The sequence below is a fragment of the Scyliorhinus canicula genome, chromosome 15, assembly GCF_902713615.1.
Source record: "Scyliorhinus canicula chromosome 15, sScyCan1.1, whole genome shotgun sequence".
NCBI lineage: Eukaryota > Metazoa > Chordata > Chondrichthyes > Carcharhiniformes > Scyliorhinidae > Scyliorhinus > Scyliorhinus canicula.
In genome coordinates, this window is record NC_052160.1 from 143,415,332 (window position 1) to 143,440,496 (window position 25,165).

General features: G+C 46.5%; 1 protein-coding gene across 1 annotated transcript in view; it reads left to right on the forward strand.

Annotated features, from left to right (window-relative positions):
* Nucleotides 1-8,995, forward strand: part of LOC119978189 (acidic mammalian chitinase-like) — a 61,271-nt gene extending 52,276 nt beyond the window's left edge. Inside the window, exons 9-10 of the mRNA XM_038819619.1 lie at nucleotides 5,498-5,614; nucleotides 8,861-8,995. Of these exons, the coding sequence (XP_038675547.1) occupies nucleotides 5,498-5,614; nucleotides 8,861-8,995 (252 nt within the window). The remainder of the gene's footprint in view (nucleotides 1-5,497; nucleotides 5,615-8,860) is intronic.
* The last annotated feature ends 16,170 nt before the right edge of the window (nucleotides 8,996-25,165 follow it).

Consider the following 25,165-nt stretch of genomic DNA (forward strand, 5'->3'; position numbering starts at 1 on the left):
CCGAGGGGGGGGGGGGGGGGGGATTTGTCATGATGAGCAGAATGTTGGTGGGAACATCAGTGGCTTTAGTTAACCTATACGCGCCCAATTGGGTCAATGCCAACTTCGTGAAGAACATGCTGACATCCATTTTGGCTTTATACTCTCATCAATTGATAATTGGAGGAGATTTTAATTGTGTTAGATCCAAGGGTGAATAGGTCCAACCCCAAATCAATGGCTAGATCGAGGATGGAAAGAGAGTTCGGGGGATTTATGGTGGTGCGGGGTGGATCCGTGAAGGTTCAGGCATCCAGGAGAGAGGGAGTTTTCCTTCCTTTCCCAAATACTCCCTCATTGACTGTTGCCGTTGGGAAGTCTATGCAGTCAGGATTAGTGGGGGCAGAGAATGCAGGGATTGTAATCTCGGACCATGCGCCCCACAATGTAGATATAAGGTTTGACTCAGGTGGGGTCCAAAGCCCAGGATGGTGATTGGACTTGGAGCTCCGGACAGAAAAGGAGTTTTGTGCAAAAATGACCCAGGTGATTATGGAGTATGTGGACCTCAACCAATATGGAGAGGTTTCTGCCTTGACTGTTTGGGAGACTCTGAAAGTAGTGGTTCAGGGGGAAATTATTTCCTACATGGCGCATATGGATAACCTAGAGAGAGTACAAAGACAAACGTTGGTGGGTGCTATCACAGAAGTAGAATGGCGGAATATGGTGACCCCAACTAAGGAACGACTGGCGGAGCGGAAGGAACTTCGGGGGAGGGGGAAGGTGGTGAGGCAGCTTTGCCATGCGAGGGAGTACCAATATGAATATGGAGAAAAGGCTAGTCAATTACTAGCCCATCAATTGAGACGGCAGGCTGCCACAAGGGAAATCGCACAAGTAACAAAGGTGGGGGGAGGATTGGTAACAATGCGGGAAAAATAAATATGGCATTTGAGGATTTTATTTCTGTCAATATATTTTCATTTCTTCCATTTAACTTTTTCCCTCACCATTGTTCCACCTCGCCACCCCCCCACCCCACCCCCCCAACCCCCCACACACACAAATTGATCCATCTGTTTCCTGCTCCTAGTTGCCCTTTACATTCTGTACACCTTTGTTCTGCATTCACACATTCTAATCTCTTTATGTGCCACTATTAGCACCCTACTTTGCCTTGGTCACCCCCATTTACATATTTTTTTAATGGAATATGTTCTGCTGTGTCTGCATCTCCAACAGTGATTGTCATAATATACACCAGTATATCATGGTGCAGACACACACACTGATGGACATTCAGTAGGACCAATCAACATGCATAACACCGCAGCCAATCACCAGTTAGAGCACACTCACTATAAAGACAGAGGGCATCAGTTTTCCCGCTCATTCGGGATGCAGCCTCTCAGAAGTACAGAGCTCACAGCTTACAGCCCAGATCCTCACCATGTGCTGAGTGATTAGACTGGTTGGGAGAGGCACAGGTCTTTAGTTAATCTAACATTGTGTAAACCACAGTAAAAGTATGTTCAACAGTTGATAGTTTAACAAAATAGTGCAGTACTATTTTAAGTGTTGGTGGCCTGTATGTGTTTCGCGGATCCACAGTACCCAACACATCAGTGATGGCACTGTTTCTTCCAGGAGGGTGAGATCAATCTGGAATGCAGCCAGTCCCTGATATCGGACTGTCCTCCAGCTGTCGCTCCCCCAGGCGTTCCTATCTCCACATGATGTACCACAGCATGTGTGATGTGCGCACAAGATGGTGACCCATCTTGAACGGGGAGCATTTGGGGGGGGGGGGATTGTGAGGAGTAAGGGATGGGGGTGATGTGAGAGGAAGGAACATGGTGACTCATCACGGCTGCCCTAAGGAGGTCGTTCATCATCTTCCGACATTGCAGGTCGGTTCTCACGGTGGGGCCCACGGCGCACACCACCTGTGCCACCTTCGCCTTAGCCCGGTTGAGGTCCGCTGGCGGTAGCCTCCTGCCCATCCTGGGGAATAGGCTATCCCGCCTTTCCTCCACAGCGTCCAGCATTGTCTCCAGCATTGCATCAGTAAATATTGGGGCCGCTGTCCTTGGTGCCATCTTCCTGTCTACATTGAGTGTGTGTGGGGAATGGTGTGTGTCTGCAGTTCCAACTTGTCAAGCTCTCCAGTGCCATTTCTGGCCCCAGTAAATCCCATGTTGGTGCCATTTGGAATTGCTCTAGTTTCACTTGGGTGTAGTGCTGGTCCATTAACATGCCCTGAATGGCTCCGGGACCAGCATTCCCAATGGGGAACACTCCCAGTTCCATCCTGGCATCGACACTTATCTCTGTTTCTCAGCAGGGTGCCGTCACTGGCAGTGGAATTTTCCGTTCTGCCTCTGACCAATGGGATTTCCCATTGTCCCAACCCCGCGCTGCCAGGTCAACTGCCGGAAGAACGGAGAATCCTGCCGGCGGAGAATTCACCCCTTAATGTCCGAAACGGATAATCTCGCCCTATGTTCTCCCACCGGGAATGAATCACCTGTGATTTGCACTTATGCTGGGAAAGGGAATTCACACGTAATTCACCATCACTTGGCATGCAGATTTATGCAGAGCGGGGTTTATGTTGAGTAGTCGGCCTGATAGCAAGGCCCAAAGGCTGGCAACCTCCCACACCGCAACCCAATTCCGGGCCCCTCCACGGGATTTTCTGGGTGTGAGAGGGTGATCCCCCCCCCCCCCCTCCCCCCCACCACCACCAACTCCACCGGTGACCCCCTTTTCAGAGGCCCCCACCAGAAACCCACCCCCATAAGAGAAGCCCCCACCAAAAGCTCCAATAGTTGCTCTGGGGGAGACGCCTCATCTGGGAGTCTGTGATGGTGGGAGGATGGTGAAGGTGGGGTTGGGGTGAGCTGGATTTGTATTGTGGGCTGGAGTGAGCCTTGCACTGGACTTTGGGGTAACTCCGTTAAGAGTTACACCCGTGGCCCACCGCGAGGTCCACCAAGCCCAGGACCACACTGACGACATCAAATCCCACCCACATGATTCCCGGCCCAGAGGACCACGCAGGCCTGGCGAGTCCAGTGCCCAGTCCATTGACAGGGTAAAATTGCATCAATTTGAACTAGTTCCATCCTCCTGCTGGCGAGGGACATGAACCTTGATGTGTCTGCCAGCAGGGATGGGAGCATCGGTATAACACCCTTCGTGTTTATTTCACTGCATTGGAAACTACACTACTGGCAGTGAGTGGCAGAGAACCCAGCCCTATATCTGTGTGTCCATATATACATCTGTATGATATCCATTACAGAAATTGAAAAAGATATTTTCATACCATAGAGAGGTGAGCTCATTCATAGGGCGCAATTCTACGGCCTTATTACACTATCATTCAAGCGAAACGAGGCCAGCGAATAGCGGGAGAGGCCAAAAGCGAGAACCGCGCCAGGCGCCAAACAGTTTGTGATGCAACCGACCCACTCCTGTAGGCGTAATCACGATCTCGCCAGAGTGAGGAGAGAAACCAATTGGCACCACTTAAGCCCAATTTCCATTGCACTTTGTAGGAGCCACCCCATATCCAACGGCCTCCTGTTATTCAGTGGTTGTGTTGATTAGTACTCCTCTTGAAAAGGGTTTCTGTGAGGAGCCGAGGAGGTGGGTAGCCATCTTTGCTCACAGGCAAAGAGCGCATGAGTGATGGGGTTGCCACCCCATTGCTCGGTGGGGGGGGTTGGGGGGGTGAGGGACTCTTGGCTGGGGGTGGAGGGGCCCTCTGCAGGTGTGGGCCATCATAGGAGGGTGGAGGGGGTGCACGGGGGGGGGGGGGGGGGGGGGGGGCAACTGGCAGGCAACCGCTCGCTGCACCACCATGCCAACCCTTGGATCATTTATGTGTTTCGGGTTCGCTCCCCGTACGGGCCACTAGCATTTATGTGTTTCGGGGGCAACTGACTGTCTCGCCCGGGGGTTCCTGCTTCTACCTGCTGTGCATCATCAGTGATGTGGTGCTCTCCAGTTTGTGTCCCCGAAGTCTAACCACTAACATGTCCCACCAGGATATGTGTATCCGCGCTGGGGCAGGATGCAGATGCCAGCTGTGCTGCGACTATTATGGTGGCATCTTCGGAGCTCGCCTCCAAAGTGTTGTCTTCGGAGTCAGGTGTGGGTGCCACCCGGGATGGGCTGGCGTTGTCAGCTGGACCTGCGGGAGAATGGACATGTGATCAGTGGGAGAGATGGGTCAGTCAGTAAGGCAATAACAATGCACGTTTGAAAGGTCCTCTGCGTGGAGCCTGGTGGTTCCTCAACCACAGCGCCGTCCGCACAGCCCCCGCGTGGGTGACTGATTTATCCTTGACCACCCCAGTCACCTCCAGGGTACGCTGTTCGAAGGAGGTAAGGATTCGTAAGTCGGTCACCCCTCCACCAGTCTCGGCCCTCTCCCGCTGACTACGAGCGAGCTTTTCCTGAGGAGACACAGAGGGGGCATCGTTAGCCACACACATGGTACACAGTGGTGGGTGAAGGGAGGATTGGGGTGTGTGGTTTGAAGGGGGAGGGAGATGGAGGGAGGGGTGGGGGTCAGATGGAGATTGGGGGTGTCGATGCTCCATTTTGGGTGGGAGGGGGTGGGGGGCTTTGGTGTCTACTCACTCGTGTTGCCCGGTGTATTTTGTTGACCATCTTAAGGCACATGAGGCCAATCCTCCTGGTGACACTCCCCGAGGTGACAGATGCTGCCACCATCCCAGGCAGCACTGGCTGCCTTGTGGCAGACTCGCAAGGACGCTTGGGGGAACAGGACATCCCTGCTGGCCTCCATTGCCTCCCTAGGCCAGCTTCCCCGAATCTTTAGGCTGGTCTCCTCGGCACCATTATTGCGAGCTGGCTGGGGTTGGCTGAGCAAGTGCAGCTGAAGTGATGCTCGACCTTGTTAGCGGGGGCCTGACGAGCACGGTGCCGGTGAATCAGCTGGCGAGCCTTCATTTTCGGCAAGAAGCCCATTGGGTTCTCATTAAGAGAACCAATTAGCGTTGAATTGCGTTGTTGGCCTCACTGAGCCGAGCGGCGGGAAGCTCGTGGCAATTCTCGCTCACTACCACACTTCGAAATGTTTCCAGACATTCGCGCCCATAAAGTCTACAGTTTGTGCCTTTGGAAAGGAATTGCTGGGAGGATAACTGTTCCCTTCCTTTGTGATTAATAGGAAGATGGGAACATGGGAATTCGGAGCAGAAGTTGACAATTCAGCCCCTCCTGTCTGCTCCGTCATCCAATCAGATTATGCCTGATCTCTTCCTGATCCTCACTGTCAACGTAGAAAAGATAATTCCACACACATTTCAGACTCAGTAGCAATTTGTCGCAGGCTTTCATTTGACAATTTGACATTCTTCTCCTTCTATGATTAGAAATTGTATTTTGGTTATTATGGATAGAATTGGATTAAAATATCAAAGTGATTGAACCTATGGGAGAACTGCATTAATTTGCACTTATTGGTTTTGATTGACAGGTCTGTCCATTTTTGAAAAATTCCACCATTAAATACATTGCGGATCAGAAGGTTCGTTATGCATTCAGGGGTAATCAATGGGTCGGATTTGATGATCGGGAGAGCTACAAAACCAAGGTATGAGTTTTGAATTTATCTCTATAATTTCACACATATTCTCTAAGCATCCAGTTCACAGTTCATTAATAGCATCAGAGATGTGTAGGGGCATAGTGGTATTGTCACGGGAATAGTAATACAGAGACCCAGGGACATGTTCAAATCCCACCAGGGCAGATGGTAAAATTTGAATTCAATAAAACTCTGGAATCAAAAAGTCCAATGATAACTATGAAACCATTGGTGATTGTCGGAAAAATTCATCTGGCTCACTCATGTCTTTTAGGGACATAAATCCGTTGTCCTTACCAGGTCTGGCCGACATGTAACTCAATCCACACCAATGTCCTTGGGGATGGGCAATACATGTTAGCCCTGCGTGAATGAATAAAAAATTGTCACAGTTCAATAATTTCAATGGAGTTTTTATCAATCATCAGCTTAGAGTGGTTCTGTTCACTGCCAAGAAAACACTGATTGTGATGTATCATTTTGGTACAAAGTAAAGAACAAGGCTAATTTTTCCCAGCTGCAGCAGAGGCTGAAGAAAATCATTTTTTTCTGGTGAAAGGGATTGTCCCGTGATGATTCTCTCATTTCTGAATGTGACATCAATATTACAACAAAGGGACATCCAGCAGTTGGTCACTCTTGTCGTTCTCCACATTCATTTCATGTTGTATGACCCATTCCACACTCCATGTGATGTGATAGACCAGTTCCATATTTCATTGTCTGCGATGACCACATTTGTATTTTGCTTTGGATACAAAAATAAACTTTGCAGATCGTTATTGTAATAAGCTGTGGGCAACGGCAGCACAGGGTTAGCACAGTTGCTTCACGGCACCAGGTTCGATTCCCGGCTTGGGTCACTGTCTGTGCGGAGTCTGCACGTTCTCCCCGTGTCTGCGTTGGTTTCCTCCCGGTGCTCTGGAGCCCTGCGGACCCTGAAGGCAAAATGATGAGTCTCCATCCTCCCGTTTGTACGGGGCACGAACCTTGATGCCACCACCAACGGGCGACTGGGACATCGGAAACAATCTGTTTATTCCCCGACACAGGATTCAATGCCATATCGAGAACTTTGCTACTGGTGGCGGGTGATGGGCGGTGGAGTTTCTGGCCCGTGGTTTTCGCTTTCTATAAAGTTACCACTGTCTCTGCCTGAGGCATCAGCTGCAAGGGACAGGTGAACTTTGCCGGTAAACGGTGCGCGGCAAAGAAACACACGGCTTTGCCCATAATCCCCAAACGGAGAATTCTGCTCAATACGATTTCTGATCGAATTCATCTCTCGATGTTGGAGCTCGAGCTGAAGATGGAACCTCCCGATGTTGAACTCAGGAGCTGCAGGTTCCAACCTGGAGAGATGCCACCTGCAGTTCCTGCTCCAACATCGCGAGACTCCGCCAGCAGCTCCAGGTGTCCGTGCCAGTAAGTCCTGATTTAATCTGGAACAGAGTGCAATCCTATTGGTGCCAGATTGACTAGAAATTCAAAATGACTCTCTGACATTCTCTGGGCCGATGCTGACCCACCATTATCCAGCAGGATGGTCGGGAAGGCAGGTTTCCCAGGTCCCCTCAACACAAACCCAGTTATTCAATGATATCTCACCGCTGCGGTGTTTAGAACCAGGGGACACAGACTCAGAGAAAGTGGCAGGTCATTTCGCACTGGGATGAGGATGAATTTCTTCACTCAGAGAGTAATTAATCTTTGGTGTTCTCTCCTCCAGCTTTCTCTCCTCCAATTTACTCTCCTGCAGTGTTCTCTCCTCCTGTGGGCTCTCCTCCAGTGTAACATGCTGAGGGGGAGGACAAGGCATCCATGGCTGATGAGGGATGGCAAGGAGAGTATAATGGCTAAGTAAAAAAACATACAAAATGGCAAAGATTAGCGGGAAACCAAAGGATTGGGAAGCCTTTAAAAGCGAGGGGGCTGCAGAAGGACTTGGACAAGCTAGGAGAGTGGGCAATGAAGTGGCAAATGAAATGCAATGTCGAAAAGTGTGAGGTTATTTACTTTGCAAGGTGGAATGGAGACATTGACTAATTTCTAAATGGGAAAATGCTTCGGAAAGCAGAAGCACAAAGGGATTTGGGAGTCCTTGTTCACAATTCTCTTCAGGTTAACGTGCAGGTTCAGTCTGCAGTTAAGAAGGCAAATGCAATGCTTGCATTCATGTCTAGAGGGCTAGAATACAAGACCAGGGATGTACTTCTGAGGCTGTGGAAGGCTCTGGTCAGACCCCATTTGGAGTATTGTGAGCAGTTTTGGGCCCCATATCTAAGGAAGGATGTGCTGGCCTTGGAAAGGGTCCAGAGGAGATTCACAAGAATGATCCCTGGAATGAAGAACTTGTCGTATGAGGAACGTTTGAGGACTGTACTCGTTGGAGTTTAGAAGAATGAGAGGGGATCTTATTGAAACATACAAGATACCGTGAGGCCTGGATAGAGTGGACGTGCAGAGGATTCTTCCACTTGTAGGAAAAATTAGAACAAGAGGACACCATCTCAGATCAAAGGGACGATCTTTTAAAACAGATGAGGATTTTTTCAGCCAGAGGGTGGTGAATCTGTGGAACTCTTCGCCGCAGAAGGCATTGGAGGCCAATTCACGGAGCGTCTTTAAGACAGAGATAGATATGTTCTTGATTAATAAGGGGATCAGGGGTTATGGGGAGAAGATAGGAGAATGGGGATGAGTGAATATCAGCCATGTTTGAATGGCGGAGCAGACTCGATGGGCCAAGGGGCCTAATTCTCCTTCTATGTCTTATGGTCTAATGGTTCTCCTCCAGTGGGATCTCCTCCTTTGTTCTCTCCTCCTTTGTTCTCTCCTCCAGTGGACTCTCCTCCCCTGGGCACTCCTCCAGTGGACTCTCCTCCAGTGGGCTCTCCTTCAGTGTGCTCTACTCCATTGGGCTCGCCTCCAATGGGCTGTCCTCTAGTGGGCACTCCTCCAGTGGGCTGTGCAAGCTCAGTTGTTGAGCAAGTTCAAGAGTGAGATCAGTCGATTTCTACACATTGAAAACATCAACAGATACAGGAATAGTGCAATAAAATGGTGTTGAAGTGGAAGATCAGCCATGATCTCCTCAATATTCTGGAGAGGACTCGAGGGGCAATTTCTGCCCCCAGTTCTTATGTTTATTTATATCACCCATTTTACCTTTTGAAGGAAAAGGACTAAATCTTCAAGAAAAAACTTTGTTTGACACTTTCTGGTTATACTTTTATGTCTATTTATCTGTAGGCTGAGTGGGTGAAGAGGAACAGATTTGGAGGTGCCATGTTGTGGGCCATGGATCTGGATGATTACAATGGAACTTACTGCAGTCAAGGATTGTTTCCTTTGGCCAATACATTGAAGACTGTTCTTGGCATCTGATTCTGGTAAATTATTACATGTTACCAAACTGAACATGAACTGATTTCTATTGCTGTAGTGTATAATATTTTAACAAAACGTTGGCGCGATTTAATGGCCTTGTCGCGCCCGACTTAGTGATGTGACAAGGCCATTGAATCTCGCGAGATTCACAATGCTCAAAACGCCCTCGTGAGACTTAACTGAATCTCACAAGACGTCATGATTTGTATCTTGCCCTCACTGGGCAAGATCCAGATTAACATATTTAAGTGAACCATTAGGCTCACATAATGTCTGAGCCGTATTCCCTTGACGCCTAGGAACTGATTTCCGCAAGCGTGTACCAGGCATAATGGCACCTGGGGGGAGGATGGCTCTCCCAGGCCATTGGAGACCATTGGGTGGTCAGGCTCTTGGTAGGGTGGTACCTCAAACACCCCTGTTGACAACCGGGTACCGGAGTGACCCTGGCGGAACCCAAACTGAGTGTCTGTGAGCAGGTTATTGCTGAGTAAGTGCTGCTTGATAGAACTGTTGATGCCTCCTTCCATCACTTTGCTGATGATGGAGAGTAGACTGATCGGGCGGGAATTGGCTGGGTTAGAATTGTTCTGTTTCTTGAACACTGGGTACACCTGGGCGATTGTCCACATTGCTGAGTAAATGCCAGTGTTACAGCTGTATCGGAACAGCTTGGTTAGTGGTGTGGCAAGTTCTGGAGCTCAAGTCTTCAGTACTATTGCCGGAATATTGTCATGTTCTGCCTTTGCAGTATCCACTGCCTTGAGCCGCTTCTTGTTATATACTTTTTAATTAATTTACAGGATGTGTGTGTCGCTGGTTAGGCCAGCTCATACTGCCCACACCCAGTTGCCCTTCAGAAGGTGGTGGTAATTTGCCTTCTTGAACCACTTCAGTCATTGAGCTGTAGGTACACACACTGTGCTGATTGGGAGGGATTTCAGGATGTTGCCCCAGCGACCGTGAAGGAACAGCAATATATTTCCAAGTCAGGATTGTCATGTGAGAGTACCTTTAAGAAATGGGCGTTTATAAATGGGTATGTATATAAATATCTGGAGTGAGAGTACCTTTAAGAAATGAGTGTTTACTACTGCAGTGATGTCAGAGAGTGGGTGGAGCTGGGCTGTCTGTCAGCTTTTTACTTTCATTTTTGAATGGGCTGCAGGATGTGATTTAGTTTCATTTTCAGTGTTGGAGCTGAAGCCAGACAGAGCAGGTGTACTGCTGTTCTCTCTGCCATCAAAAGACCATCTCTTGATCATTTGGTGAATTCAGAATTAGAAAATGTTTTCAGTAGTGACTTTAACCTGATGTGCTTCTGATAAAGGTTATGTTTTTAAGTCATATGGATGTTAAAAAGTAAAGCTTAAAGGTTTACTTAGTGTTGTAGTCTTTGGGGGTTGTATTTGAATGTTGAGAGTGAGTTTTCTGGAAAGCTACTGATCCTAGGTGGCTGGTCAGCTCCTTCCACACTCCCCTATAGCTCTTCATCTAAGTGAGGCATTTAACTCACTGACTCATCACCTGCTTGGGAATCTCCCAAATATCCAATTAAATTTCTAAAGAAGGTGTCTCATGACCAGATTCCTGGTTCACTTCTTTCATCTTATTTCAAGTCTTCAACCTCTGCAGTGGGAAATGATAACCTCTGAAAACCTCTGATAACACTACTGGCCCGGTGTCAGTGCTTTAACTTCATTGGATTCGAGCCTCGTTCTGGCCTCTGACAGTTAAACCGGACCTTCCATGGCCACCTCAACCCTCATACGTTGTATGGCCCACTGCAGGGTTTCTAAACCATTAGCTTTCTGTCCCCTGCAGAATCCAGCAGGTTTTCTGAGATCTTTACAGCAACTTTGGACGGTCCTTGAGTCTTGAGGGCTCCGAACCTGAAAGCTGCAGATAGCTAAATGTCTGTTCCTTTGCAAGGATAAGTTTGGGATCACACCAGATGTTATCAGTCTTGGAGCAAACTCACTTTGCAAATAAATTCGAACCAGTGCAACCTCCACGCTCCCTCTAATGATTCTCTTGTTTAATACTCTAATTCACTGTATTTCTGCTCTCAGGTGGCATTTCTTTAATGTCCCGCTCTTGTAATGTTTGCAGGTAGACAGTGGGCTGGATTCTCTGCTTCTCCCAGCTGCGTGTTTCTCAGCAATGTGCAGGTCACTGGCATCGGGATTCGCTACTCCAGCTGCTTGTCAATGGGATTTCCCATTGAAAGCCATTCCACGCTCCCGGGAAGTGCACAGGTATGGGTGCACGGCCAGCAAGAACAGCGAATCCCAATGGCCAGAATTCCAGCCAGTGTGTCTGAGGATGCGGAAGCCCTTTTCCGGCTCTTTTAACCAAGCTGACCATTCCCCTGGCCACAGGCTTGGCTTTTTCCACTGCATTCCCTGTGGGTTACCTTACACACCAGCAACTTTCTTTTCCATGTCCTGCTTCCCCACATTGAAAACACACAGGGCGCTTTCTAATGGTCTCTCCTCTGAGTTCCTCTTTTAAAATTTGGGGACTCTTCAGTCCTTCCTTCATTATTCTCTTTTTCTCCCCAGACTGCCCCGACTTCATCTATCTCCCTTCTATCTCTCCCTTGCCTGTGAGAATGACCAGATCACAGTTCAGTTGGAACTGGAGTCACACCGTCAGCTGCTCCTTGGGTTGCCGATCAAGCTTTGGAAACCTTTTGTTCTTCCATATGGGGTCTTCATAGAAATTGGAAATCTATGCAAGTTTGTTTCGGCTGTTTCGGAAGTCTGAAGCCTCGAGAAAACTTGTTTAACATTCGCATGGTTTGCTGCAGTTTCAACTGACAAGAAAACATTATCACTTGCCTGACCTAAACCTCACATGCCTCACCGATTAACCTGCTTTACCTTAGCTGTGTCCAGCTCTCTGCTGGCCATGATGACATTTGCTGTGCGAGGCTGTCAAATGAGATGAGAAATGATTCCACATCTCCCTCCTCAAGTTTTGAGATAATGTGTGAGAATTTGAAAGTTCAGCATGGGGTAGTGGTATCCCTCCCTTCTGGTGGTCCTTGGGCACAGTGGGATTCTTGTTATTAAATTGGAACAGTTAAAGGGGGAATTCATTAAGGGTTATACATAAATTACTGGAGGTGAATCATAGAATTTACAGTGCTGAAGGAGGCCATTCGGCCCATCGAGTCTGCACCACCCCTTACAAGCGCACCCTACTCAAGCCCACGTACCTATCCTATCCCCGTAACCCAGTAACCCACACTTAACTTTTTTGGACACTAAGGGCAATTTAGCATGCCTAATCCACCTAACCCGCACATCTTTGGGCTGTGGGAGGAAACCGGAGCACCCGGAGGAATCCCACGCAGACACGGGGAGAACATGCAGACTCCACAGTGACCCAAGCTGGGAATCGAACCTGGGACCCTGGAGCTATGAAGCAACTGTGCTAACCTCTGTGCTGCCCTGTGTGGGGTCTTTATGTTTGTAGTTGATAAAAATGCTTACTGTATGTGTGTATACAAATATTAACTAAATTCGTCGAATAAAGTTTGTTTTTTTGATTAAAAGCGCCGAAGACCTCTTTTGAATAACATCTGAGAGGTAGGCTCTTGTGCTCACCGTAACCAAAATCAATAAACAGTTGCAGAACAGGAAAACTCTATGATATACTTTGGAGTTTTCGAAACCCTGGCCCATAACAAATTGGGGGCTCGTCCGGGAGAAAAGACTATCTTTCGTGATTGGGTGGCTTAGTGAATTTAAAGACAGTGAGGGGTGAGCATATTTGTGTTTGATTTTCAGGTGTTGTTTTCAAGTTTAAATAGGGAGTGTGTTGTGGACAATGGCTCTTTCAGAGGCTCAGAAGTTTTTGCGGGCGGATAAGGTCACACACGGTGCCTTATAAACAGAGAATAAAAAAAGGCTCAGATTTGGCAAAAACATTGCAGTTAACAGTGCCTGATAAAATGTGAAAAGAAGAGGTAATTGAGGCGGTAGCTGAGCATTTAAAATTGCCTGAGACACAGTCAGAATCATTGGAAATGGCAAGAATTCAATCACAGATTAAGTGGCTTGAACATGAAAAAGAATTAAAGCAGCTTGAATATGAAATGAGGGAAAAAGAAAGAATAACCCTCGCAGAACAAAAAGAGAGAGAAAGAGAGGTACAGATCAGGGAAAAAGAAAAAGAGAGAGACTTTGAACTTCAGAAACTGGCCATGAAATGTAAAAGTCAGTTAACATCGGCAAAGGTAACGAGAAATATACAGTCTGAGGATAGTGATGAGGATAGTGAGCAAGACGTCATAGTCAGAGGCTTGGGGGGATCTATGTAAATATATCCAAGCATTTCCCACGTTTCATGAGAAGGGTGTAGAAGCCTTTTTCATTTAATTTGAGAAGGTAGCTAAACAAATAAAATGGCCACAGGAGATGTGGGTATTTCTGATTCAAACAAAGTTGGTAGGTAGAGCTAATAAAGTGCATCACTATCAGAGGAGGTATCCGGGGCGTATGAGGAGGTGAAAAAAATCATCTTCAGTTTATATGAACTGGTGCCTGAAACCTACAGACAAAGGTTTAGAAATTTAAGTAAAGAATCTGGTCAAACGTACATAGAGTTTGAAAGGATCAAACAGAGTAATTTTGATAGGTGGATAAGCGCTTTGAAAATAGACCCGAAAATATGAAGCTCTTAAAGAAATGATTATTTTGGAAGAGTTTAAAAATTCAATTCTTGATGTTGTGAGAACTCATGTGGAAGAGCAAAGGGTTAAAACTACGAGATACGCAGCAGAAATGGCAGATGATTAGAATTAGTTCATAAATCAAAATTTGGTTTCCGACATCAGTTTCAGTCTGTGAGGGATAGAAACTGGGGAAAAGAGAAATACTCAGCTGTTAAAGGTAAAGTGGATACGATGGGAGATAATAAGGATAGTGTACCTCAGATTAAAAAAGAAATCTGGGAGGGTGGAAGAAAAGTTTCAAATGTTTTTACTGTAATAAATGAGGCCATGTAATGTCACAGTGTTGGGGTTGAAGAAAAGCACTGGGAAGGCTGTTGTGCTAAAAAAGGATAAGTCAATGGGGTTTATTAAAGTAGTAAAGGAAAGTCGAAGTGAAGCAAAGGAGGTGAAAAAGAATGTACAGCCTGATCAAGAGGTGATTGATAAGAAGGTGCTCTTTCAAGAATTTACTTGTGTGGGTAAAGTTTACTCATGTGTACCAGGATGAGTAGGTAAGAAGTCAGAATTTTAAGAGATATGATAGCTAGTCAATCTTTAACAGTAAGAGATGAGGAGTTATTTAGTTTGGGAGGTACATTGCCAGAAAAGATGGTAATCTGTGGAATTCAGGATGAGAAGAGTAGTGTTCCATTATTTCAGGTGAGGTTGGAAAGTCCAGTGAAGAGTGGTGAAGTGGTAGTAGGAGTATTAGAGAAACTATCTCGTCCAGGAATGCAGTTTATCTTGGGTCATGATATAGCTGGATCGCAGGTGGGAGTGATGCCTCCTGTGGTTGATATATCAGTGGAAAATCAAACTGAATTGTTGAAGGACGAATATCCTTGGATTTTTCCGGATTATGCAGTAATAAGGTTGCAAAGTCACAGGTTAAGACAGGAGGAGAAATCAAAAAGTTCAAGTTGAATGATCAGAAACGATTTTTGATCAGGTGGTTGGAAAAGAACAAGAACAGATTGAGGATGAGGCGGATATTTTTAGTTCAGGAAAATTGGCGGAGTTACAACAAAAAGATAAAGAAATAAAACGGATCTATCAGAAAGCATACACGAAGAGGATTCTGAGTGTATACCAGAATGTTATTACCTTAAAAATTATGTCTTATGAGAAAATGGAGATCTTTACATATGCTGGCGGATCAAAAGTGGGCAGAAGTTCATCAAGTAGTATTGCTGGTAGGGTATAGAAAGGAGGTGTTGCGAGTAGCACATGAGGTACCAGTCGGCGGTCATTTGGGAGTAAGGAAAACTCAAACTAGTGTAGAAAAACATTTTTATTGGCCTGGACTACATAAAGATGTAGTTAAATTTTGTCGATCATGTCACACATGTCAAGTGATAGGGAAATCTCAAAGGTGATAAAACCCATTAATACCCATTCCAGCAATTGAGGAAACCTTTTACAAGGGTCTTAGTTGATTGCTTGGGGCCGCTTCCTAAAATGAAAAGTGGGGATCAATATCTTTTCACTATAATGGATGTGTCTACGAGGTTTCCAGAGGCCATTCCAGTACGCAACATTTCAGCTAAAAAGATTGTGGAGGAGTGACCTCAAATTTTACTAGATATGGACTGCCCACAGAAATACAATAGGATTAAGGATCAAATTTTTCCTCGAGGTTGTACATGGAGTTTATGGATAGTTTAGGAGTAAAACAATTTAAATCAACTGCGTACCATCCAAAATCGCAGGGAGCGTTAGAATGGTGGCATCAGACGTTAAAGCAATGTTGAGGGCTTATTGTCAAGATTATCCAGATGATTGGAAGAAAGGAATTCCATTCGTACTGTTTGCAATTAGGGATGCACCTAATGAGTCAACCAAATTCAGTCCATTTGAACTAATTTTTGGTCATGAGGTAAGAGGTAAGAGGACCACTTAATCGATTAAAGAGAAATTGGTGTGAGCAGACTGAAATGACATTTTTGGATCACATGTGAATTTTTAGGGAATGATTAAATAGAGCGAGTGAATTCGCGAGACAACATTAAAAAGTTGCCCAGCATGTGATGAAACAGAGAGTGGACAAGAAAACAAACATTCATAGCTTTGCCAGTGGACATAAAGTTTTAGTATTGATACCAGTGGTAGGTGAACTTTGGAAGCAAGGTTTTGTGGGACTTTATCAGATTGAAAGGAAATTGAGCAAGGTGAATTATTTGGTAAGAACGCCAGATAGAAGGATAACTCATTGAGTGTGTCATGTGAATATGCTTAAAAGGTACTTTGAAAGGGAAGGAGATAAAAAGGAAGAATTTTTGTGATTCTAACTCAAAGTGAAGAACCAAATTAAGATGACTGTGAATTTGACATTCCTCAATTTAAATTGGATAACAAGGATGTTCTTAAAAATTGGGATAAATTATTGAGTTACCTTCCAGAGGAAAAACAAACTGACCTGAAAGAGTTATTAATAGCACATGGGCAAGTTTGTGGAAATAAGTTGGGAAGTACAAAGTGGCTAAAAATGATGTGAATGTGGGAAATGCTGTTCCAATTAAACAACATCCACATAGACGTAGCCTTCTAAAATTGGCACAATTAAGCAAAATGCTTAAAAATAGCATAATTGAAGTGGGTTGCAGCCAATGGAGTTCGCCCCTAGTGATGGTACCGAAACCGGACAGTACCCAAGGATTGTGTGTGGACTACATAAATGTTAATGCAGTTACAAGAACAGAATATTATCCTATCCCATGCTTGGAGGGCTGCATTGAGAAGGTTGGGCAATCAGCTTTTATCTCCAAACTGGATTTACTTAAAGGTTACTGGCAGGAACCTTTATCCGAAAGGGCGAAGGAAATTTCATCTTATGTGACTCCAGATGGGATATACCAATTCAAAGTTGTGCCATTTGGCATGAAAAATGCTCCAGTCACATTTCAACGGTTAACTACCAAAGTCATTTCAGGATTACCCAATTGTGCGGTATACATGGATGATCTAGTAATTTTTAGTCAGACATGGAAAGATCATTTGAAGATGAAGTTATTCGATCGACTTCAGGAGGCGGGTTTGGTGGTAAACCTTGCCAATAGTGAATTTGGAAAAGCTCAAGTCACTTTCCTTGGCCATACAATTGGACAGGGACAAATGGTCCCACGGGATGTGAAACCAAAGTTATTGGGGAGTTTCCAATACCCTGGACACAAAGGGAATAATGTGATTTCTTGGCATGAGTGAAGGCTGTGTTAACCACTGGTCCTGTGATGGCCACCCCAAATCACACAAAACCATTCAACGTTGCTGTCGATGCGAGTGATGTGGGCGTAGTTGGTGTGCTCTCGCAAGAATACAACAAACGCATAGAACGGCCTTTTGGAAATGTTTCTAAGAAATTGAATGATCACCAGAGGAAGTATTCAACAATTGAAAAGGAGACTTTGAGCTTGGTGCTGGCTTTGCAACACTTTAACATTTATGTTACCAGCAATTCGCCTGAAACTATTAAATATACTGATCAAAATCCATTGCCGGTTTTGGTGGATCCAGGAATACAGATGCCAGAGTGTTTGCAGTTAATTGTTACAGCCATTTCATTTAAGAATTCTGCATGCGGCAGGACGTGAACATGTGATCGACGATGCTTTGTACGAATGTGATGAAGAGAAGCAGATTCGATGGTGGATGAAGAAGAACTAAAATGGTCTGTATTATTATCAATGTTGCCTGTTTTGTTTTCATCTGGAAAATGTATATTTAGTGTCAATTGTTATTAATGGGCAAGTGAAAAGTTGAAAAATGAAACCATCTTTGAAGTTGATGGTTTATTTTTTTTCTTGGGGTGTGATCTCATGGGAGTGTCCCTTTAAGAAATGTTTTTGTCTTATCGCATGGCTTCAGTAATGTGCGGAAAGAATGATTTTCCCCAGGAGTGATTGCATGAAAAAATAGGGCTTTTGTATTTTTAAAAGAAAACTTGATTATGCATACAATATTAAACGTTTAACTTCACACACAAAAGGAACAGCTTACAATTACCCTAAACACTATCGCATAATTTCCCAATAAACAATAAGAAAATAAACAGTCAGCTCACAATCTATCTTCAATTAGCATAGAGTAATACTTGCTTTAAAAAACAGATTTGGCTCCTGTTAGAACCTCTTCAGTCTCTGGCTGAATATCTTCAAAAAAAGGATGGTTTGCCTGGCGTGTTTTAACTTCTTCCTAGTCCCCAGAGAGGACTGTTTTGCTTTAAAGATTATTACACTTTTATAAATATCCTACTGTGACAGAATTGTGGGCTCAGGGTCAGACAGATCAGAATTCAGCTCCTCACTCTCCCAAAGCTTCTCTGAAACTTAACTGCCTCTCTGCACTCCTGGGATCCACCCAGTAATAACCACATCTCCTAAGCTAAAAAAGATCTCTGCAGGATGCAAAAGCACATTAACTCCCCAGGAACTTCCCCAGTCAAATCACATTTCTCTGATCAATTTCACCTGCTATTTCCTAGAAGTAAATCTAAATATTTTTTTTAAAAACATGACCACTGCAATCAAGCACACTCTCAGGCCAGGTGTTTAACTCTTAAATTGTCCCAATATTTAGAAGTCAATGTTCCAAAAATCCTCTTTTCTTCATACCTACCCCCTTTAAGAGAAATGAACCAGCAATGGAACAAATAGCTTCATTTTCAAAAACGCTTGAAACTTTAAACATTTCTTCAGATTACATGCTACTTATACTCTATAAGATATATCATTTTACATTGTTAAACAGGCAAATATCAAAATGAATATGGTCCATTTTATTATTATTTCACATGGTCGTGATGAAGCATCAGCAATCACATTTTCTTTTGTACACGCTCTGACATAAATTCTATCTGAGTAATCCTGGGATAATCAAGCAGACACATGGTCTCTGTGATAGCTTTCAGAAATTTTTCAAAAAATTCTTGAAGTCAAGTTTTCACATTCAGGACAAGATCTTCAGCCTCTGGATCCAGTATTCTTACACTGAAGATGCTCTCTGTGAAACAGTGAGACAGCTTCATTCCTTCACTTGTTCCCCATGGCCAGATTATATATCATCACCTCCTGTGTCACTACCATGATAGGAATCTGTCTGTTGTTGAAGCTCCACAGTTCCTGCATTTTCTTTCATTGCAATCTGATGTCCTGTGATTAATTCCCTCTCTTGGTGAAGTTGTCGTCATTCCACTTCTAGCTCATGCAGGTAACTGCTGGTGTGCTGGAGTTCCTGTGCAATGTGTCGCTGGAATCCCAGTTTCTCCTGAATTTGCCTGTCCAAGCTAGCATTCACTACTGCGTAACCAACGCTGATACCTTCTGCTTGATGAGGCTCCAATGCCAGCTCTTCAGCTCTTCATTAACTCTGTCAAGGAGTACAGTGTGGCATTTATGGAAATCAGCTATCTCCGTTTGTACCTGTGCTAATTGTAGTGATGTAGCGATGGCGGCGTTGGACTGTAGTGAGCACAGTAAGAATTTATACACCAGGTTAACTTTATTCCCACATACAGCTCTGTGACTGTAATAACTCTTTGAGGTCATTATGACTCTCCTCAAGAAGGTAAATATTTTACATCTCACTCTTTGGATAAAATTTTAGTTCCATGAGAAGCATTAAAAACTGTGGAGCAACAAAGCATAGCTTGCGCAGGGTGAAGTCGAGACATCCTGAGTGGGAGACAACCAGACTGGGGATTGGAACTTGGTAATTTGGTGCAGTGAGGTAACCAAGAAAGGAAATCAAGAAAGGGAAGACTTCAATCTATTTGCCCTGTTTTTCAGTTGAAAATTCAGTGTGTAGCTCAGTGTCTGATTGGCCGAAGCTGCCTCAACCCCTAATTGCTGAGTGGCAGTTATCTCAGTCATCTGAAGCCAGATCAGTGGCTAAAGGTGTAAATTGTATTGAATTGCATTCTTCTGTTTGAAGCTAAGTAGTAGTGTGACTCATCTTCAGTTAGCTCAGTTCTGTATAAAAGGCAAACACAAAGCATACTCAGTAAGCTTGCGCAGGATTAAGTTGACACACCCTGAGGTGCTTTTTCCCTATAGTTTTGTCTTCTTTCTTCTGGCTTGTAACTGTGAATTTGCAGGGAGAGATCCAGAGAGCATCCCGGGAAGGTAAGTGATTTTACTACCTTTTCAAATTGTATGGGGGGCAAAACTGTTACATCACAGTAAAGCTTTGACAAAGAGCCATCGGACTCGAAACGTTAGCTCTTTTCTCTCCCTGCAGATGCTGCCAGACTTGCTGAGATTTTCCAGCATTGTCCCTTTCGTTACAGTAAAGCTGTGACCTGGTTGGCTGGTTGGGAACCTGTTAAATTAGAAAAAAACAAATAATATTGCAAAACAAATCTAATTGATTAACTAGATAGTGGAGTAACTAAACCTGAGGGCAGAGATCGGTATTTAGCATTTATTTTGGGAGTAAAAATCTAGCATCAGGGCCATATAGTTTATTGTAACTCAATCTAACAATAAATCAAGTGGTGATTTCAAATTAATTAACTAGTGCTTAAATGTCACTCAGCGGGGTGCAGTGTTCCAACTATGAGATGTGGCAGATTTGTGACGCTTCCAGCATCCCGGTCGCCTACATCTGCAGCAAGTGTAACCGATGGCAGCTCCTCACAGACTGGTTTGGTTGGAGCAGCAAATGAATGCACTTCGGAGTATGCAGGTGGTGGAAAATGTAATAGGTAGGAGTTATAGAGATGTTGTCACACCCAAGGTGCAGGCAGAAAGATCGGTGACCACCAGAAGGGGCAGGCAGTCAGTGCAAGAATCCCCTGTGGTTGTCCCCCTCTCGAACAGGTATACCCCTTTGGATACTGTCAGGGGCAAAAGCCGATCAGGGGAAACCAGCAGCAGCCAGAGAAGTGGCACCACGGATGGCTCTGATGTTCAGCAGGGAGGGTCAAAGCGCAGAAGAGCAATAGTCGTAGGGGAGTCTATAGTCGGGGCACAGATGGGGGCTTCTGTGGAAGTGAAAGGGACTCCAGGATGGTATGTTGCCTCCCTGGTGCCAGGGTCCAGGATGTCTCAGAATGGGTAGTGGGCATCCTGAAGGGGGAGGGCAAACAGGCAGAGGTCGTGGTACATATTGGTACTAATGACATAGGCAGGAAAGGGCATGAGGTCCGACAGCAGGAGTTCAGGGAGCTAGGCAGAAAGTTAAAAGACAGGAACTCTAGGGCTGTAATCTCGGGATTACTCCCTGTGCCACGTGCCAGTGAGGCTAGAAATAGGAAGATAGAGCTGCTTAATACGTGGCTAAACAGCTGGTGCAGGAGGGAGATTTTCAGTGATCTGGACCACTGGGAGTTCTTCCGGGACAGGTGTGACCTGTATAAGAAGGATGGGTTGTTCGAAACGGGAGAGGCACAAACATCCTGGCCGCCAGGTTTGCTAGTGTCACATCGTGGGTTTAAACTAGTATGGCAGGGGGGTGGGTACCAGAGCAAAATGTCAGAAGGTGAAAGAAAATGAGGGAGAACTAGGGAATAGGGCCAGTATGGGGCAACACGGTAGCATGGTGGTTAGCATAAATGCTTCACAGCTCCAGGGTCCCAGGTTCGATTCCCGGCTGGGTCACTGTCTGTGCGGAGTCTGCACGTCCTCCCCGTGTGTGCGTGGGTTTCCTCCGGGTACTCCGGTTTCCTCCCACAGTCCAAAGATGTGCGGGTTAGGTGGATTGGCCATGCTAAATTGCCCTTAGTGTCCTAAAAAATAAGGTTAATGGGGGGGTTGTTGGGTTACTGGAATAGGATGGATACGTTGGCTTGTAGGGTGATCATTGTTCGGCACAACATCAAGGGCCGAAGGGCCTGTTGTGTGCTGTACTGTTCTATATTCCATGTTCTATGGCTCTGAGGAAGAGCAGACAGGGAGATGTTGCTGAAAACAACGGGTCTGGTGGCCTGAAGTGCATATATTTTAATGGAAGAAGTATAACAGGTAAGGCAGTTGAAGTTAAGAGTTTGCATTAGTACTTGGAACTACGATATTGTTGCCATTACAGAGACCTGGTTAAGGGAAGGACAGGATTGGCAGCTAAACGTTCCAGGATTTAGATGTTTCAGGTGGGATAGAGGGGGATGTAAAAGGGGCGGAGGATTTGCTCTACTGGTTAGGGAGAATATTGCAGCTGTACTGCGGGAGGACATCTCAAGGCTATATGGGTAGAGATCAGGAATAAGAAGGGTGCAGTCACAATGTTGGGGGTTTACTACAGGCCACCCAACAGCCAGCGGGAGATAGAGAAGCAGATAGGTAGACAGATTTTGGAAAGGAGTAAAAGCAACAGGGTTGTTATGATGGGAGACTTTAATTTCCCCAATATTGACTGTGACTCACTTAGTGCTGGGGGCATAGACGGGGCAGAGTTTGGAAGGAGCATCCAGGAGGGCTTTTTAAAACAATCTTTTGATAGTCCAACTGGGGAAGGGGCTGTACTGGACCTGGTATTGGGGAATCTATGGAATTCTATGGAATTCCTTGCCCAGTGAAGCAGTTGAGGCTCCATTATTAAATATTTTTAAGATAAAGATAGATAGTTTTTGAAGAATAAAGGGATTAAGGGTTATGGTGTTCGGGCCGGAAAGTGGAGCTGAGTCCACAAAAGATCAGCCCTGATCTCATTGAATGGCGGAGCAGGCTCGAGGGGCCAGATGGCCTACTCCTGATCCTAGTTCTTATGTTCTTATGTTCTTATGTTCTTATGTTCTTATGAATGAGCCCGGCCAATTGGTAGAAGTTTTAGTAGGGGAGCATTTCGGGAACAGTGAACACAATTGGTGGGCAGCACGGTAGCACAAGTGGCCAGCACTGTGGTTTCACAGCGCCAGGGTCCCAGGTTCGATTCCCCACTGGGTCACTGTCTGTGCAGAGTCTGCACATTCGCCCCGTGTCTGCATTGGTTTATATGTTTTCTTTTTCTTCACACTGACCTTTATTGATTTAAACCACACACACATGGAGCCCGCACAGCACATGAAGGCGGGAGCTGGTGTCATTTACCCATCGCTTCCTCTGACACTCTCAAACTCACCTGAGGAAGGAGCTGCGCTCGGAAAGCTAGTCATTCCAAACAAACCTGTTGGACTTTATCTGGGTGTTGTGAGATTTGTGACGATGCCCACCTGATGGACCATCAATAATAGACAAAGTGAGTTAGAGAACTAAATTGTGGCTTTAATACACTGAGATGTGTGCCTGCTGCTGGTCCCTCACTGGGGGCAGGGCCACAGATCAGCCAAATATATACAAAGCCTGAGGGGCGGGGCCACAGGCAGAGCCAACAGAAGCAGCAACAACAACAGGAAGTAACAATGGAACAAACAATAACAGTGAATACACATATACAGCAGTGAGTAACAGTGGAACATGGTTCACCACATTCACCCCCTGTTTAAACAAAAGAAGTCCAGCGGGGGTGAAGTGGACTCACAGATTGAGTTTGACAGGAGCTTTAAACTTCCGCCGTAATCGCCTCAGTCCCGGCTGTGGTGTGGGCACGGTGTCGAGACCTTCGACTCCGGGAGTGTGTTGTCTTCTTCTTCATCCCGATGAGCCGACGGAGAGGGAGACGGTGTAGGGGCGGGGGTGGTAATGGTCATTGGGGAGGCTGCCGGTGCCAAGTCCTGAGGCAGCCGAGTGGTGGTGATGGTGGTAGACGGTGTAGGGGCGGGGGTGGTAATGGTCATTGGGGAACCTGCGGGCGCCAAGTCCCGAGGCAGCCGAGTGGTGGTGATGGTGGTAGACGGTGTAGGAGTGGGCATGTTGGTGATAGTCGCTGGGAAACCTGCGGGTGCCAAGTCCCTGAGGGAGACTGTGTCCTGCCGCCTTTCATGGTGTGCCACGTAGGCATACTGTGGGTTTGCATGGAGGAGCAGAACTCTCTCGACCAGGGGATCTGACTTATGGCTCCTCGCACGCTTCCGGATGAGGACGGGCCCTGGGACTGTCAGCCAGGATGGGAGCGAGACCCCTGAGGTGGACTTCCTAGGGAAGACAAACAAACGTTCGTGAGGGGTATTGTTGGTGGCAGTACACAGAATTGACCGGATGGAGTGGAGTGCATCGGGAAGGACCTCCTGCCAGCGGGAGACTGGGAGATTTCTAGACCGTAGGGCAAGAAGGACGGCCTTCCAGACCGTCGCGTTCTCCCTCTCCACCTGTCCGTTTCCCCGGGGGTTGTAGCTGGTCATCCTGCTTGAGGCGATGCCCTTGCTAAGCAGGAAGCAGCTCATCACTCATAGAAGACGAGCTCCGATCACAATGGACATAGGTGGGGAAACCAAACAAGGTGAAGAGACTGTGCAGAACCTTGATGACGGTGGCAGAGGTCATGCCAGGGCATGGGATGGCAAAGGGAAAACGGGAGTACTCGTCAACAATGCTGAGGAAGGACAAGTTACGGTCAGTGGAGGGGAGGGGCCCTTTGAAATCGGTACTGAGGTGTTCAAAGGGACTGGAGGCCTTCACCAGATGAGCTCTATCTCACCGATAGAAGTGCCGTTTGCACTCCGCGCAGACTTGGCAGTGCCTGGTCCTGGTCCTGAACTCCTCGGAGGAAAAAGGCAGGTTGTGGGCCCTGATGAAATGGAGGAGCCGGGTGACCCCCGGGTGACAGAGGTCATTGTGGAAGCTGTGCAGTGAGTAACTGTGGAACGTTGTTCACCACATCACCCCAGCCATCTGGGGCCGGCATGGCGGGTCCATCAACGCTGCAAACCGCCCTCTGAAAGCGGAGACCATCTCTCAGAAGGCCGCGCAGATGGACACGCTCACACAAAACGCTCACCATTTTACAACCAATCTTATGTCCCAAAAGGTCCAGAAGAAACGCTGCGAGTGTTGCCCCCTCACACTCTTTTTGAGAGACCCAAAAATGAAGAAACCGGCTATTCGCAGCCATTAGACACCCACTCAGTGCCACACCCACTCAGTGCAACACCCCCTCAGTGCCACACCCCCTCAGTGCAACACCCCCTCAGTGCCACACCCCCTCAGTGCCACACCCCCTCAGTGCAACACCCCCTCAGTGCCACACCCCCTCAGTGCCACACTCTCTCAGTGCCACACTCTCTCAGTGCCACACCCTCTCAGTGCCACACCCACTCAGTGCCACACCCTCTCAGTGCCACACTCTCTCAGTGCCACACCCTCTCAGTGCCACACCCTCTCAGTGCAACACCCCCTCAGTGCCACACCCCCTCAGTGCCACACTCTCTCAGTGCCACACCCTCTCAGTGCCACACCCACTCAGTGCCACACCCTCTCAGTGCCACACTCTCTCAGTGCCACACCCTCTCAGTGCAACACCCCCTCAGTGCCACACCCTCTCAGTGCCACACCCTCTCAGTGCCACACCCACTCAGTGCCACACCCTCTCAGTGCCACACCCACTCAGTGCCACACCCTCTCAGTGCCACACTCTCTCAG